This window comes from Chiloscyllium punctatum, chromosome 16 (assembly GCF_047496795.1).
Source record: "Chiloscyllium punctatum isolate Juve2018m chromosome 16, sChiPun1.3, whole genome shotgun sequence".
NCBI classification, from domain to species: domain Eukaryota; kingdom Metazoa; phylum Chordata; class Chondrichthyes; order Orectolobiformes; family Hemiscylliidae; genus Chiloscyllium; species Chiloscyllium punctatum.
In genome coordinates, this window is record NC_092754.1 from 15,840,665 (window position 1) to 15,858,295 (window position 17,631).

General features: G+C 39.8%; 1 protein-coding gene across 1 annotated transcript in view; it reads left to right on the forward strand.

Annotated features, from left to right (window-relative positions):
- Positions 1 to 17,631, forward strand: part of rer1 (retention in endoplasmic reticulum sorting receptor 1) — a 32,647-nt gene that overhangs the window by 10,025 nt on the left and 4,991 nt on the right. Inside the window, exons 2-6 of the mRNA XM_072586293.1 lie at positions 6,406 to 6,493; positions 8,972 to 9,076; positions 9,989 to 10,088; positions 12,953 to 13,031; positions 16,346 to 16,481. Of these exons, the coding sequence (XP_072442394.1) occupies positions 6,413 to 6,493; positions 8,972 to 9,076; positions 9,989 to 10,088; positions 12,953 to 13,031; positions 16,346 to 16,481 (501 nt within the window). The 5' untranslated portion in view covers positions 6,406 to 6,412. The remainder of the gene's footprint in view (positions 1 to 6,405; positions 6,494 to 8,971; positions 9,077 to 9,988; positions 10,089 to 12,952; positions 13,032 to 16,345; positions 16,482 to 17,631) is intronic.

Here is a 17,631-nt window from a genome sequence, read left to right on the forward strand (position 1 = left end):
AAGTGTGTAGAATAATAATTTATGTTTGTAAGGCAATGACCACAGAAGACAACCATAGCAGTAGAATAAGCAATATTTTCTTTTAATTTTGTATTTTACACTTCTCTCCAGTAAGTTTGTTGAATGTTTGAATTGCTTGAGTGAAGTTGTTTAAAGTCGAGATACCTTTGACCTCAACTTGAAGCGAAGATAAGGGTCATACTTTTGTGTCCTGCATATACAAGCACCACCCCTTTTGAAAGTTCAACAATGTAATTTTGTTTATGATTCTTCAGCAATGGCATCTCTGTTCTATCTTTTGCAGTATTCTGAGAAAAGTGGATGAATTCAGTCAGTCTGACCTCAGAATTTTACTGTTAGCAGTTGCCTGGAACAATGTAATTTTTTTTTTCTTCCAGTTAAAAATCCACTTCTGGTGAAGGTAAACTCATTTTGAAGATATTTCCTAACATCATTGAACAGGTTGATTAGGACACACCTCTGGAGCAGGTGGGAATTGAACACAGATCTCTGGTTTCAGAGGTAGGGGCACTACCGCTGCACCACAAGGACCCTCAACTCATTTGAATTGTCTAAATCCTTCAGAAGAAGGAATTTCATTCCAGCCCACTAAATCTTTTAATCATCATAAGCACCTCAACTAAATCACCCTTAATCCTCTGGACTGTAGAGGCTATGAAACTTGCCCTCAATTTAACCTTGTTAGCCCCAGTATCATTTTGGAAAATCAGTTGGGAATTGTTTAGCAGTATTTGTGTGACCTTCATATGCAGAACCATTGCTGTATATTGGAGAGTGCTTGTGCTTTTTTTTGAAGTGTAGGCGCTATCAGACTTTGTTAGTTGTCTCATGTGGAGCTGCTTATCACAGTTAAGGCTGCGTACTGAGTAATGTGGCTGACAAGTTTTCAGTGCAAGTGTTCCATCTGCCAAATTGCAGTGAGTTCATTAACAGTTTTGTTGAATTTCACCAAGCTTTGCCAAAAGCTGGTTTATCAAGAATTGAAAATGTTGTCATTTAGTTTCTCTTAAGTATTTTCTATGTATCATTTAATCCATTTCAAATTTAGAAATTGTATGCCCTCCCCAGTTTCACACCCAATTGTTACTTATAGCCACGAATTTCTGATTTTAAATAATAAACAGCATTACCTTTAAACTACATGTCAGGAAGTGACATTGTTGTGATCTGTCTGCCCTTTTTCATCCCTTGGTATCCTTCCCTCTCCTGACCCCTCCAAAAAGAGTGTCACCATCACAATAACCATTTTGTTATTTGGGAAACAGGAAAAGTTCAGCAGTAAATATCACTTTCTTGCTCCATCCTAAACTGGCTCCTTCCTGTCTCATTTGCAAAGCAGTTGAAAGTTGTCCTGGATTCAGAGCAATTTATTTCTGATCTAAGTTCAAAAATACATATGTAGAACATTTTAAAAATGAAAGATCTCCTATTTAAGACAGAGATGAGATTTGCTCTGAGGGTTATGTGTCTGTGGAACTCTTCCAGAAGATGGTGGAGGCGGGGTCTTGAATATTTGTATGATGGAATAAATAGATTCTTGACTAACAAGAGACTCAAAAGGGAATTGGGGGAGGCAGCCAAGCATATTTGAGGTCAAAATAAGACCAGCCTTGATCTTAATTGAATCACTATTTTAAAAAACAGCCAAGAGGCCTTCTCCTGATTCACGTGTTTACACCTAGACCATCAACATGGGAGCAGGAATAAGCTATTATTCAGCCCATTGAGACTGCTGTGACACTCAGTGACATCATGGCTGATCTGATGATCCAGTCTTTCCAGTCTTTCTCCACAACCCTCAATTCCCTTACTGATTAAAAATCTGTCTATCTCAGCTTTGAATATACTGAACAACCCAGCCTCTACAGCCCTCTGTGATAAAGAATTCCACAAATTCATTGTTCTCTGAGAGGAAATTCCACCCCATCTCTGATTTAAATTATTCAGAGATGATGCCCTGTGATCTAGACTCTCCCACAATGGGAAGCAACCACTTTGCATCTAACCAGTCAAATCCCTTAGAATCTTGTATGTTTCAATTAGGTCACCTCTCATTTTTCTAAACACCAATGAGTACAAAGTAAAAACAATGACTGCAGATGCTGGAAACCAGATCTGGATTAGAGTGGTGCTGGAAAAGCACAGCAGTTCAGGCAGCATCCGAGTAGCAGGAAAATCGATGTTTCAGGCAAAAGCCCTTCAGGTATTCCTGATGAAGGGCTTTTGCCTGAAACATAGATTTTGCTGCATCAATGAGTACAAGCCTAATTTGCTCAACCTCACCTCATAAGACAGTCCCTACATACTGGGATCAGTCTAGTGAACCTTCTCGGGACTGTTTCCAATGCCACTATATCTTACCTCAGATAAGGGACCCAGAACTGCTCTAAGTATTCCAGCTGAGGTCTGACTAGTGCCTTGCATAGTTTCAGCAAATCTTGCTTGTTTTTATACTCATTTCCTATTAAATAAATGCCAACATTCTATTGCCTTCCCTATTACCTGCTGAATTTGTGTGCTATCTTTTTGAAATTAATGCATGAGGACTCCTGTGCTGTAGCTTTCTGTAATATTTCTGAATTTAATTAATATTCAGCTCCTCTATTCTGCCTACCAAAATGCATAACCTTACATTTTCCCACATTACATTCCATCTACTAGGTTTTTGCCAATTTGCTTAACATATCCATATCCCTCTGTACAGTTTGCCATCCTCACCACCTGCCTTTCCACTTATTTTTGGTGTCAACCGCAAACTCAGCTACAGCATATTCACTTTCATCATCAAAGTTAGTAATATATTATAAATAATTGTGGCCCCAGCACTGATCTCTGGGGCACTCCACTAGTTAGAGATGACAGTCCTGAAAATGCCCTCCTTCTCACAACTCTATCTTCTATATATTGCTAATCAATGGGTTCAGAGATGTTATGACACACTTCTGGAGCAGCTAGGATCTGAACACAGGCCTCCTTGATCAGAGGTAGGGACAGTACTATTGCTACAAGAACCTTTTTCTGTTTTTTAGTTAGTTAGTTATTCTCTATCCATGCTAGTTTACTACCTCATTCACTTAGGCTACTTAATAAGGTTAGACCCTATCAAATTCCTTCTGAAAATCCAAAAGTGTTACATCCACTATTTCCCCTTTATCTAAATGCTTGTTACATCCTCAAAGGTTTCTAGCAAGTTTGTCAGACATGACTTTCCCTTCATGAAGCCATGCTACTGTGCTTGATCATACTATGTAATTCTAAATGCTCTGTTATCACATCATTTATAATAGACTCTAACATTTTACCAACAACAGACATTAAGCTAACTGGCCTATATTCACCTGTCTATTTTTGACTCCTTCCCTTTCTAAATAAAGTTATATTGGCAATTTCCCAATCCTCCAGGACTTGTCTAAAATTGAAGGATTCTTGGAAAGTTACAGCCAGTGCATCTGTGCTCTTGAGACAATTCTATTAATATTCAAGGATGCATCCCACCATATCCAGGGTACTTACTGGCTTTTAGGCCCATTATTTTCCCTAGAACATTTCCTCTAATGATAGGCATTGTGTGTTTTTTCCCTCTAAGTACCTAACAGTAATTGGATTAGCTGTTTCACTTTTGTCCTTTTGTGATTTGCGCAGTCATGTTCCACACATCCTTTCTTCCTTTTGATATATTAATTTTTTGTACTTCCTCACATGAGCATTATCAGATTCTTATTGATTTCAGTTACTGCATCCCCAGGAGCATTCTCATTTCTCACTCTTCATATTGCCTTCATTCTTCTCTCAGCATTTGAGAGAGTAAGAACGTTTCATTTGTAGACCCTCTTTCGGCATCAGAGAGTATCCCAAAGCACTTCACAGGCAGTGAAACATTTCTGAAATGTGGTAGCCAATTTTCACAAAAGCTACGACAAATGATTTGTTGCAACAGTTAATCTGTTTTAGGAATTGTTGGTTAAGAACAGCAACCGGTCTCTGTTTAATGTCTTACCTCAAAGATGGCACCCCTGATAATGCAGCACTTCCTTAATGTTCTGTTGAAGTGTCTCTTTAGATCATTCTTCAGCCCGCAACCATCTAATTACATTCCAGAGTGCATCCACTGTCAGTGCTGACTCCCAGGAAGAGCAGAAGGCTGGGAGAGGTGGAAATTCGTTGACAAAGACCAAGTTTAGAACAGGCAATGATATGGTTGATTTTAAATAATAGGAGTGTGTTACCATTGGACTGAGGCCTTCTGATTCTTTGACTATTGACTGCTTGTTTTACGTTGTGTGTCTGGTTGTGATCTGATTCTGTCCACTTCCCAATTGGTTTCTGTACCTGTGACACTGGGCTTCACATAATCTCCGTTGGAGTAAATATTATCCTGGTTTCAAGTCCCTTTGCAGCCCATTTGCAGAAGAAACTATAACGTTTTTTGATCTTTCAGATCCACTTACTGTGGTACCAGATTACTGCTAATTCAACACAAATTGGCAATCTGATTCAGAGGCTAAAAAGGCTGGCTGTTTTGGTGGCTTTGATTCCAGTTAAAATTGGATCAGTAAAACAAAAAGAAATTTTGTTGTTCCATCACCAACTACTGTTGATCTTTTCACGTGACTGAGTGTAATCATGGGATGTCATCCCAAAACACTGGCAACAATGGATTCCTACGTATTAAAGTTAAGTAGTTCTGACCATTGTAGAATTTGGATATTGAGTGGACCATTTTCCTGAAAAATAATTGACTTCTCATCAGACTTGTGAGCAGAGTGGAAATGCTCATGATAGAAATCTGAACTGCCCCAACTTCTTCCATTTTCCTATGAAACCTTTACTTGCTCAATAAAAACAGAAAGGACTGTGGATACTGTAAACCAGAAATTAAAACAGAAATTGCAAGAAAAGTTCAACAGGTCTGGCAGCATCTATGGAGAGAAATCAGAGTTAACATTTCTGGTTGAGTGACTCTTCCTCAGAAATTGGTTAGTGCTATCCTGTTGCTTGAGGTGAACTCCTTCACTTGTATTTCGTCAGAGAAAGGCTCCCTTATGACATCTGACCATTCATTAGCTGAGCATCATTGTGCACTTGGTAAAAGAAAGGGTGTGTTGTTGCTCCCTGAGCTCTCAGCCAAGGTACAAGGCACTGTAACATTGAGCCATCTTGTCAGACAAGAATATCTCGTTGTTTGCAGTTTCTGTACAGCCCTTGATCTGGAACTCTGGCTGGATGAGTGTACAGACAGGCTGTAGATGTTTAACATAACATTTTTGCGTTCTCAATAACCCTGTTTTAAAGTCTGAGTTTAGGATATCAGCAATGAAGGAAGTGATTTTATTGTCTAAGTTATAAAACTCCAATTAAATTAGGTATGTTAGTTGCTTTTGTATATAAAATCAGCACTGCAGTTGATATTGTGAAAATCCAACACAGAATATTTTTAATTGATTTTGGGCTGGGCAATCGTTGCAAAGCTGTATTTATTAATCATTCCTAGTTTCCTTGAGGGTATTGTGTCAATGTCTGAGAAGGATGGTGTACAAATTGGATGGATAATGGGTTTCCTTCTCTTTCATGAGTTGCACTGATGAACCAGTTGATTTGCGGCACAGTCCAACAGACTTTGAGCATTTCTTCTCATACTGGCCCACAGATTTCATTATTGTTTGTTTTGTAGTTTGTCGGGTTGGGGATATGAATTTATATACTCTGTACTGTTAGTCCAGTTCAACAACTCTTCCAATTATGTGAGGAAAAAGAGGTATTGGAATGGGGTTGGAATTGATAGTCAGGCAGCATCCAAGGAGCAGGAGAATCGACGTTTCGGGCATGAGCCCTTCTTCAGGAAGCCCCTTCTTCGGGCTCATGCACGAAACGTCGATTCTCCTGCTCCTTGGATGCTGCCTGACCTGCGCTTTTCCAGCAACACATTTTCGGCTCTGATCTCCAGCATCTGCAGTCCTCACTTTCTCCTTGGAATTGATAGTATTTAGCATTGAGAGTGATGAAACAACAGTATCTTGCATTTATTAAGCACTTGTGTAACATATCAAGAAGGTTTAGTCTGTCAAACTTCAACAAGAAGAGGGAGCAAGGAGTAAAAACTGAAAATGTGGTGAGAGAGTTTTAAAGAAGTGTTTGAAGGGAACAAGATGTAACATAATGAAGGGAATTAGGGAAGGAGTTCTCTATTTTTGGGACTTGTACAACTGGTGGGTAGGTATTAGAGCTAACCAGAGTTGGGGAGAGGGACAGTAAATGAAGTGACCGGGAGCTGGTGGAAATGCACTGATTCGGGGGGGGGGGGGTGGGGAGGGTTGGTAATATGATCTAAACTGTTAATGAAAACAGAAGTGCCCCAACCCTCAAAATATTTTGTTATTCTATTAGAAACATTATGTCAGAAGGGGACAGCAGTGGAGATGCCATTCACGGGAAACCATCAGCAATCGGCAGGTTTTTTACGCAGATTGGACAGGTAAGACACCATCCTTCTTTCCTCCCTCTTAAAACTCCTTGAATAGGAGTGAACTCCACTTCTATCCATTTTGAGAATATCATTGAGAAATTTTTGGCACAAAACATGTGCACTTTGAGGCGTAGAGTCATACAGCACAGAAACAGACTCTTCAGACCAACCCATCCATGCCAACCAGGTTTCCCAAACTAAACTAGTCTCATTTGCCTGCTTTTGTCCCATGCCCCTCTAAACCTTTCCTATTCAAGTACCTGTCCAAATGATTTAAATCTTGTAACTGTACCTGCATTTACTACTTTCTCTGGCAGTCCATTTCATTTACGAACTACCCTGTGTGAAAAGGTTGCCCCTCAGGTCCCTTTTAAATTTCCTTCTCTCACTTTAAAATTATGCCCTCTTGTTTCAAACTCCCTTACCATTGGGAAAGACCTTTCCTCTTCACTTTATCTATGTCCCTCATGATTTTATAAATCTCTAAGATCACCCCTCAAACTTCTAAGCTCCAATGAACAAAATCCCAGCCTATCCAGCCTCTACTTATATCTCAAACCCTCTAGTCCGGGCAATATCCTGGTAAATCTTTTCTGCACCCATTCCAATTTAATAATATCCCTCCTATAACATGGTGACCAGAACTGCACACAGTATTCCAAAAGTGGCCTCACCAACATTTTGTACAAACACACCACGATCTCCCAGCTCCTATGCTCAGTGACCTGAGCAAGTATACCAAATGCCTTCTTCACCACCCTATCTACCTGTGACGCAACTTTTAAGGAACTATGTACCTGAACCTCTAGGCCCCTCTGTTCAACAACATTTCTCAGGGCCCTGCCACTAACTGTGTAAGTTCTGCCCTTGTTCATCTTACCAAAATGCCTCACATTTATCTAAATTAAACTCCATCTGCCATTCCTCGGCCCATTGACCCAGTTATTTAAGATCCCATTGTACTCTTAGATAACCTTCTTCACTGTCTGCTATACCACCAGTTTTGGTGTTATCTGCAAACTTAATAACCATGCTTGCTATATTCTCATCCAAATCATTCATATAAATGAAAAACAACAGTGGATCTACCACCAGTCTCTGTGGAACACCGCCTGTCAGAGACCTCTAATCTGAAGAACAATCCTCCATCACCACCACGCTCTGTCGCCTACTGTCAAGCCAATTTTGTATCAGTTTGGCAAGCTCTCCCTGGAACCCATGTGATATAATTTAATTAACCAGTCTATCATATGGAACCTTGTCAAAGGCCTTGCTCAAGTCCATGTAGACAATGTCTAACGCACTCTGCCCTCATCCATTTTCTTGGTCACATGCTCATAAAATTCAATCAAGTTTGAGACACATAATTTCCCACACACAAAGCCAAGCTGACTATCCGTAATCAGTCCTTGCTTTTTCAAATTGCATGTAAATTCTGTCTCTCAGAATCCCCTCTAATAACTTATCCACCGCTGACATTAGAATCATTGGTCTGTAGTTTCAAAGCTTCTCTTAGAGCCCTTCTTAAATAAAGGCACAACATTAGCCACTATCCAGTTTTCTAGCACCTTACCTGTGGCTGTAGATGTTGCAATAATCTCTGCTAGGGGCCTTGGAATTTCTTCCGTGGCTTCCCACAATGTCCTGGGATACACTTTATCAGGACCTGGAGTTTTATCTACCTTTTTCCTTTTTAAGACCTCCAGCATCTCTTCTCTAATGCGGACTGTTTTCAAGACATCAATATTTATCGCTGTGAGTTCCCTAGCTTCCATATCTTTCTCCACAGTAAATACTGACGTGAAATATTTGTGGTTGATGGTTCAGAGAAAGCATTTTTCTTAAACTTTCTGTAAAGAGGGCACCGATTCATCTAGGGTATATTTCCACCGTTAAATTCCTGTCATGCTGCCCACATAGTTGTTATGTTGGCAAACTATTAGATTATAAAAGGAAAGTGAGGGAACACTGATCTCCCGGTTCTTACCTGATATCCATACAAATAACTTTCAGAAGGAATCTAAGACAAAACATAGAACAACTGCAGATGCTAGAGATCTGAAACAAAAAGAGAAATTGCTGGCAAAAGTCAGCAGGTCTGGTAGGATGTGTGGGAAGAAATCAGAGTCAATATTTCGAGTTCAGTGACTTCTCTTCAGAACAGTTCTGATGAAGCGTCACCAGACTTGAGACGTTAGCTCTGTTTTCTTTCCACACATGCATCCAGACCCGCTGATCTTTGCCTGCAATTTCTGTTTTTATTTCAGAAGGAATCCTTGTGTAACATTCCCCCCCTTTTTTTTCCCATTAGCTCAGTTTTCCTGAGATTGTTGTAGCAACTCAGCAGCTGTCCTAGGTCAAGATAAGTTAACACAACAGCTTCCTAGTTTGAAGATTGTTCCTCTGATGAGGTAGTATATTAATCTGTTTAAAGAAAAGATCAACAAAGAAGTAAATACTGAAATCTTTAAAAATGTTCTTTTGTAGATCTACCAGTCCTTCTTAGACAAGTCCACACCCTATGGCATTATGCGATGGATTGTAACATTTGTCTTTGGTGCAGTCTACATGATTAGAGTTTATATCCTGCAGGTGAGTATATGCCTGTGCTGTTACTGGGTGGCTGCAACAAATTCCATTTCATGTGACACAGTTTCTTGCCTTGATCTTTAGAAAGCTGAGGAGCAAACTTCTGCAAACAACGTTTTTCTTTTTGTTGAGATTTTGAGGAGGGGGCACAGAATAACGGACAAAGCAGTAGCACTATGCCCTCTGATTTTGTGACTCTTGATTTTGCATCAAATCCAGATCAGACTAATGGAATGATTTCCTGTGCCATAAAGTAAAAATGCCCATTTCTTACCTATTGGCCCTGAACTGAGTGCAACATTGAGGTAACAAATAGAGGAAAAGCCAGTGAAGCAAACCAATTACCATTGTGTTTTGAGCATGGTACTGAACAAATCCTTACTAATTGGAGAATGTGGCAAGTATTATTATGGTAGACTAGTTTTAGATCTAATATCATCCAATTTCTAGCAAACATTCCATTTGTCTTCACTTTTCCACTTCTCATTTGATCTCCTGAATAGGCTTACCCTATTGAGGTGCATCAATGCATATTATTTGCACTTTGTAGGAGTCTTCCCACATCCTGTACAAATTCAGACAGTAGATGTTTTGACTATACTGAACATCATGGTTGAATGCACATATCGTCCACCTACAGCAGAAACTTGTGGCTCTTTAGGAGCAAGAATTCTGAAGATTTATTTCAGACATCATTTTAGTAAATCCATGCCGCACACCCTCCAAGACTAATTTATTCTTCCTCGGGTGTGATGCATGGAATCAAAACTGGTACTCCACATCTGGTACTTTAATTTCCATATTCCATTTTCCTTTTGAATATGTTCTGTAGCTATCTGTGACATTTTAAAGATAGGCGTCCATTAGAATACTGTCTGTTTTGATGCTAATTTGTGACTTTTTTTAATTGTTCAGGGATGGTACATTGTGACGTACGCCTTGGGGATTTACCACCTCAACCTCTTCATTGCTTTCCTCTCCCCAAAAGTTGACCCTTCACTAATGGAGGATTCAGGTATTGAGACTTCAATGGTTTTTTGGGAGTTAACATGTCAGCAATTTGCAGAATGCCAAGATCTTGTGAAATTGGATTTTCTAATTTAGAGGAGAATGATCAGAAACATAATGATCAAACTCCATTTGTACTTGTTGTGGAAACAGGATTGAGTGGGAAGGAGGGGCTTGATCTCAGCTGAATGGAGAAATGAATATTGCAAATAAAAGTAGCATGTAAAATTAAGCTGATTAGTGAATTGGAAAAATGATTTATCAAACTTCCAGCTATCTAGAAATTAGAAAGATTTATTTCTGCTATATTGGAAATATGTGATTGAATAGTTGATGCTGAGTCTGTTAACACCTTTTGAATGCATTGTTGCAGTGTCCAAGCTGTACCTGAACCTGATATTTTAGCTTTGTTGGAGGATCCATACAGTCTTTCCTTGCAACAAATGCTGATCTTCCTTACGTCACTTGCTGTTTTATGTTTCCAATTTTCAGCGCTGAATATTTTGCTTTAATAAATGAATGAATTTTTTTTTTTGGCTTTGCCATTCCAGAATATTACAGCAGCAAAACAAACTACTTAATTCTGATGGTGCCAATGTTTTCCTCCATATGAGACACCAAATATAATCCAACTCCTATATTCACCATAGATTTTAACATTTCTGTTTTACTGTGTTCTGTTTCCATTTCATTGGTTGGTGGAATATGGAAAGATCAGCATTTATTACCCATGTTTAACCAGATGTTGGTGAAACACCTTCTTGAACTCCTCCAATCTCGTGGTGTAAGTATTATTAGGAACTCCCAGGTTTTTGACCCAGTGACACAGAGAGAGTAGCAATATAGTTGCAAGTCAGGATGGTGTGTGACTTGAAGGGAAACTTGTAGACTGTGGTGTTCCTATGCATCTGCTGCACTTGTTCTTTGAGGTGGCCCAGGTTGCAGCTGTGGGACGTGCTTTTGAAGAAGCCATGGTGCTTTGCTGCAGTGCATCTTGTAGATAGCACACACTGTAACTGTAGTGCACTGGAGGATGGGCTGCCAAGTTCAGCAACTTTTTTTTTTAAAAAAAATCTTCCCAATCTCCCCTTCAGTAGTGGTTCATGACTGAAAATTCTACATGCTAAGCATTCTCTGTAAAGGAAGTTTACCTCGTTATGTTGCATTATGGAATATGGAGACCATGGTATAGGTCTGAAATGTTTTAGTGAGGTCTGTGCGTTATGTGATGTGCCTATTTTTGTTTTGTCCTGTGAAGTGTTTTTAATTTAGTCCTTGTTGAAAGCCCCTATGTTTATCTGATCCTTCCTCCATGAGGGGTGGTCAGGCTAAGCATCGAAAGTTAGATATTGAAATTGGTGTTGTCATAATGATTCATGGAGATGTGAATATTGTTAAGTTTTCTGTGTGACTTGCAGCGGTTCTGGCTTGCATTTTCCCAAGGTTGACTGCCCATCACTGAAACGTTTAGGTGGTTCTATCAGGAGATTTACATTTATTGCAAATCCAATGATTCTCTGGGCAATGTATATTTGAGAACTGCAGAGTCTTGTATGTTGATGCTGAGGCTGTCACAGATGGCAGGTTGTCAGCAGAAGTACTCTTTTAATGGCTTGCTGCTGTTTGTGTGCACCACTGAATGGGTCTCTGTGTGTGCGTGGGTAATAATTACAACTGCGAAAGAAATGTCGAATTTAATCAATGAGCTTTACTTGACTGACTGATTTTATACTGTCAGTATGCAGCAATTACACTGCCAGTGAACAGGGGCTCCCCTTGGGCCCAGAGCTCATGTAGTAGAGAAGATGCAATTATTAATTTAGGTTTGATTATGTTTTTACATTCATTATTCCTTTGTCTATGCTTTCACCTGACACTGTTGCTCTGACTAATAATCCGTACTTAGTCTTCTGGGTGCACAATAGAAATTTAATTTTACAAGACAGTGGGATTCACCTGAAGATTCTGCATTATTATGGTTATTGGGTCACATGTGCGAAACCCAATCTTTTTCCTCCAACTGCAGATTCCAGCCAGTCCATGCCATTGGGCAGTGAGAGGCACTCCATGCAGTGTCAGACATTCAACCAGATAATCAGATATGACCTCCCTATCACAAACCCATGCTGACTGTCTCTGATCAATTCACATTGATGCAAGTGCACAGTCAGATTATCTATGATAGATTCCAATAAAATCAAAGAGTGACTCTACCTACTTAGCAATTAGAAATTGGACACAGATCTCATGTCTAAAAGATACAGGTAAGATTAACAGTCTGTTTGCATTGATAGTTTTCACAGCCACAGAAACAAATTTAAAGTTACTTGTATATCATTTTTTAAAAATCAAAAAGTAATGTACTGAACTTTATACAGTGACATTTTCTAAGCTACTGTGTGATTTAGTTGACACAACAATTGGTGGTCATGAGTGTGGTGCTGGAAAAGCACAGCAGGTCAGGCAGCATCCAAGGAGCAGGATTATCGACGCTTCAGGCATAATGCCCGAAGAAGGGCTTTTGCCCAAAACGTCAAAATTCTGCTCTTCTGTGCTTTTCCAGCAGCACACTCTCAACTGTGATCTCCAGCATCTGCAGTCCTCACTTTCTCCTACAAGAACCAGTGGTGCCAAGGAGACAAGGTCAGTGTCTGAATTTCACTTTGTGGGATCTTGCTGTGCACAATTCAGCTACCGTGTTCCCCATAGTAAAATGGTGACTACACTTCAAAAGTACCTGATTGGCTGTAGAGCATTTTGTGACCTTCTGAGGTGGCGAAAGTGCGATGTGTGTTAAAGTTCTTTCTTTGTGTGAGACTACTGTGTTGTAACTGTTGGTAAGTATTAATGTTACTCCTCTCTCGTTCCCAGATGATGGACCTGCTTTACCAACAAAGCAAAATGAGGAATTTAGACCGTTTATAAGAAGGCTGCCAGAGTTCAAGTTCTGGTAAGTCATTTGGAGACTGGATCATCCTTCACTGTGACTGCACCATGAAATTCAAAACTCTGTAATGCAAACCCTTCCTCCATGGTATCTGGAGCTTGCTTTTTTCACTGCTGCGAGTGAATTGACAAAAGAACATGGATCAAGCGTGATGGAGTTATTAGATTCATTTTGAACGTGCAGTGCCTGACTTTTGACAGCTCGCCAGAGATGTACAGCGCTCTGCTTGTGTTATGATGTTCTGCATTTGTAATTTAAGCACGCTGACACACTTAACTGGCCCATTGTGTTTATAATGGCAAGTGAGGTGATAGTACTGGATGTAGTTTGGTATGCTCACAAAAAGAATTCTGATTACTTTGCACAGGAAGAAAGTGCCATTTTGCAGTTTAAAATAATTGCCAGCTGTGACCAAAAGTCTGGCTCCGTTAATTATTGAAGGGGAGGAGACAGAGGGATTTCAGAAGAGAATTCCATGGTTTAAGATCTGCACATCAGGTTCAGTCTGACACTATTGCTTTAGAGGATGAAGGAGACTGGACAGGAGTAGGGAATTTATATCATAGAATCCCTGCAGTGTGGAAGCAACCATTTGGCCTATCAAGTCCGCACCGACCCTCCGAAGATCATCTCACCCTGACCTACTGAAAATAAGACCTAAGTGTAAAACGGTTGCTATGTTTGTTCATACAACAGCAATGTCCCGTCTCCAAATAGTTTGTTATATCTGTTCTGAAGAATTGTCATATGATTCAAAAAGGTCTAAATATGGACTTGAGATAGGAACTGTTTTCAACTCTCCAGGGATACTGCCAAACCTGCTGAGTTTCTCCAGTATGTTCTGGGTTTGTTTCAGATTTCCAGCATCTAATCTTTAGCTTTCATTATATAAGAAGTTACTTTAAATGTTTCTTGATGGGTCTGTAAATGCAAGGTTTCTTTCACAGAATATTCAAATGATGACAACTGGAGAATGCTGGCCGTTGTCTTCTGCAAAACTAATATCCATGTTTGAAAGAATGAGGGGTGGGAAAGATGGTTATTCAACTGGCATTGTCGCCTCACCAACTATCTAACCAATACTTAATGTATATTTCTTAGATCCAGGGCCTAGGCAGCCAAGTTGGAGAAGGTCAGAAGTCAAACGACACTAGGTTATAGTCCAACAGATTTATTTGAAATCCCAAGCTGGTGGAGCATTGCCCCTTCGTCAGGTGAAAGCTCATGGTTTCACATGAACCTGTTGGACTATAACCTGGTGTCGTCTGACTTCTGACCTTGTCCACCGTGGTCCAGCACCGGCTCCTCCACATCATCATTAGGAGATGGGAGGACAATGGACACCTGGGTGTTAAAATCTGTTGCAAAGCACTAATTATCTCGCTCTTCTTACTTTTATATATTTAAAATCATGTTCATCAGAAGCGTCTCCTGGAACCACAAAGTATATTGTAATGAGTAATTTGGTCAGGATTGCCTTCTATTCAATAACTTGATGCAAAATTATAGCAGAGCTACAGCAATCTCTCAGAAAGGTGGAGGTGTCAATGGGAAGGAGAAAAACATGAAAAGTGATCATCACACAACATAAATTTCGTGAACAATTTAGAGGTCAGCTGAATCCATCTAAATCACCATCTAAAAGTGCTTCTTGTGGCCAATTGAGAATCAAAACTTTAAAAAAAACTTCATCAGCTAAACTTCAATTTCCACCATTAATGTTTCCAGGAAAAATAAGCAGATCTTTTATAATTTTCTTTCAAAGTTGCTGCTGAACGACCCAGGAACCTTTCTAAAAAGATATTAGCTTATCTTTGAAACACCTCCTGAGGATATCAGCCAAGTGGAGCGACTGTTTTATGGGATCAAGAGTGCAGATATTTTGCATAGTAAGATCCCACTAATAGTAATAAGATGAAATATCAATTAATTCTATTTTGGTGATGTCACCTGAAAGAAATGTTTTGCCAGGACAGATGGATTAGTCTTTGCTGTTAAACAGGCACAGTAGGATTTTAGCGTCATGTTGAATATTATCTGGAGTCAAATAGAGTTCTTAGTTTAATGAGTCTTAATCAGATGGACTTTCAATGCAGCTGTGGTACTTCATTAGAGCCAGGCATTAGATTGTGTGCTTAAACACTAAAATTATGAAAGAATGCTGCAATCAAGAATAATAAGCTTGACTTTCAAATAAAACATAAGGTTTTGGCAGCGGAAGCTAGGATTGAGGGAGATGAAGAGATCCATTACTTTAAAATACTGGGGAAGAAAGAGTTCTTGTCGAGATAACCCTCTTAGATTTACAGTCAGTTTGCTGAAGATTGGACTTAACTGTGCAGCTACTGATAGGTTTAATAATGTCTTGGAATGGTTGGAGCACAGTCAATTCAGCCAATTAAGTCTTTTTTAAAAAAAAATTGACCTATTTTCCTGTTCAGAGATGTTATTATACACCTCTGGGGTATATGGGACTTGAGCCGGGGCCTCCCGCTTCAAGGATCAGGTTTCCACACTGTGGAGATTCAAAGATACTTTTGCACCACAAGAAGGTCTCCCAATTTAGTGTGTTCTAGCTCGCTCTCTCTGCAGTCCTGCAATAAATTTTCCATCAAATACATTGTAAGTTGCTTTTTGAAGGCCATGACCTAATCTGCTTCACCACCTTTTTAGACTCTAATCACTTCCTTTATTTTAAAGGAAAATGTTTTTCTCATGATGCCTTTGGTTCATTTACCAGCCATCGTGAATCTGCATTCTCTGATTCTAGAACCTTCCACCACTGGGAGTAGTTTTTCTCTACCTACTCGATCCAAGTCACTCCAAGATGTTTAACTCCTCTATCCGATTTCCTCTTTGCCAACTCTGCTCTGATTTGCAGTGATTTAATTATTGAAAGTAGAAAGTAGTTAATCCATGCTGCTTGGGAGGTCTTGGGTTTGATTCTCAGCCCAATCTGAAATCTTGATCTCAGCTGAGATAGTAGTGAGGGCACTGCGTCAATCCAAGTATTCATTTGATGAGGGCGAAAAATAATTAGTTAAGATGCTGGATTTTGCTGAATTTCCAGTGAGTCGTGGACATGCTTGTATATTGGAAGAGAGAAGATTCATGTGTGGCCAGGATTTCCCTTGTGGTCAAAATGTTTACTGACACTTGTTACCTAGATTTATGCACGCAGAATAGCGATTTGGAGGTTGACTGGTTTATCTAAATCTGTACCAGCCAAACAGTCATTGTGCTGAAAAGGTTTTATGGGATGAAAATGGCCAATGAAACATGATAACTGACCTTTTTTTGTCTGTATTTGCTTTCAGGCACTCTGCTACAAAAGGAATAATAGTAGCCATGGTTTGCACATTTTTCGATGCCTTCAATGTACCTGTTTTCTGGCCAATCTTGGTCATGTACTTCATTATGCTATTCTGCATTACCATGAAGAGGCAGATTAAGGTAAATCCAATCGATTATGAAACACACTGCTTTACAGATAGAACAAAGATATATAATTCGAACCTAACCTTAAATCTACCACTGTAAGCAACATAGTAATGAGCAGAGTGTGAAACCTGTACTTCATAAGGGTTCCAACGTCTTTCTTGGCAAAATTGATGTCAGTGGCAGTTTTTAATGCTGTTCTGCGATGCACACCAATAACTACGTCAGTGCTGGTTACTGAACAGCTTGGGTGGAAGAAATCCCAAACTGTAGGCTGTGCAGGTCCCAATTCAAATAATTGAAATATTTTCAAATAGCTCCAAGTCGGCAATAAAAGAAACACTAACAATTCAGCATAAATGTAATTTTGGCTTTGAGCCATGTTGTTGGGTCAAAGATTATTTGTATCATCGATAGTCACAGGTGAGGTGCCGGAAGACTGGAGATTGGCAAACGTGGTGCCACTGTTTAAGAAGGGCAGTAAGGACAAGCCAGGGAACTATGGACCAGTGAGCCTGATGTCAGTGGTGGGCACGTTGTTGGATGGAATCCTGAGGGACAGGATGTACATGTACTTGGAAAGGCAGGGACTGATTCAGGATAGTCAACATGGCTTTGTGCGTGGGAAACCATGTCTCACAAACTTGATTGAGTTTTTTGAAGAAGTAACAAAGAGGATTGATGAGGGTAGAGCGGCAGATGTGATCTATTTGGAATTTAGTAAGGTGTTCGACAAGGTTCCCCATGGGAGACTGGTTAGCAAGGTTAGATCTCTCAGAATACAGAATTGGCTCAAAGGTAGAAGACAGAGGGTGGTGGTAGAGGGTTAGTTTTCAGACTGGAGGCCTGTGACCAGTGGAGTGCCACAAGGATCGATGCTGGGTCCTCTATTTTTTGTCATTTACATAAATGATTTGGATGCGAGCATAAGAGGTACAGTTAGTAAGTTTGCAGATGATACCAAAATTGGAGGTGTAATGGACAGCGAAGAGGGTTACCTCAGATTACAACAGGATCTTGACCAGATGGGCTAATGGGCTGAGAAGTGGCAGATGGAGTTTAATTCAGATAAATGCGAGGTGCTGCATTTTGGGAAAGCAAATCTTAGCAGGACTTATACACTTAATGGTAAGGTCCCTAGGGAGTGTTGCTGAACAAAGAGATC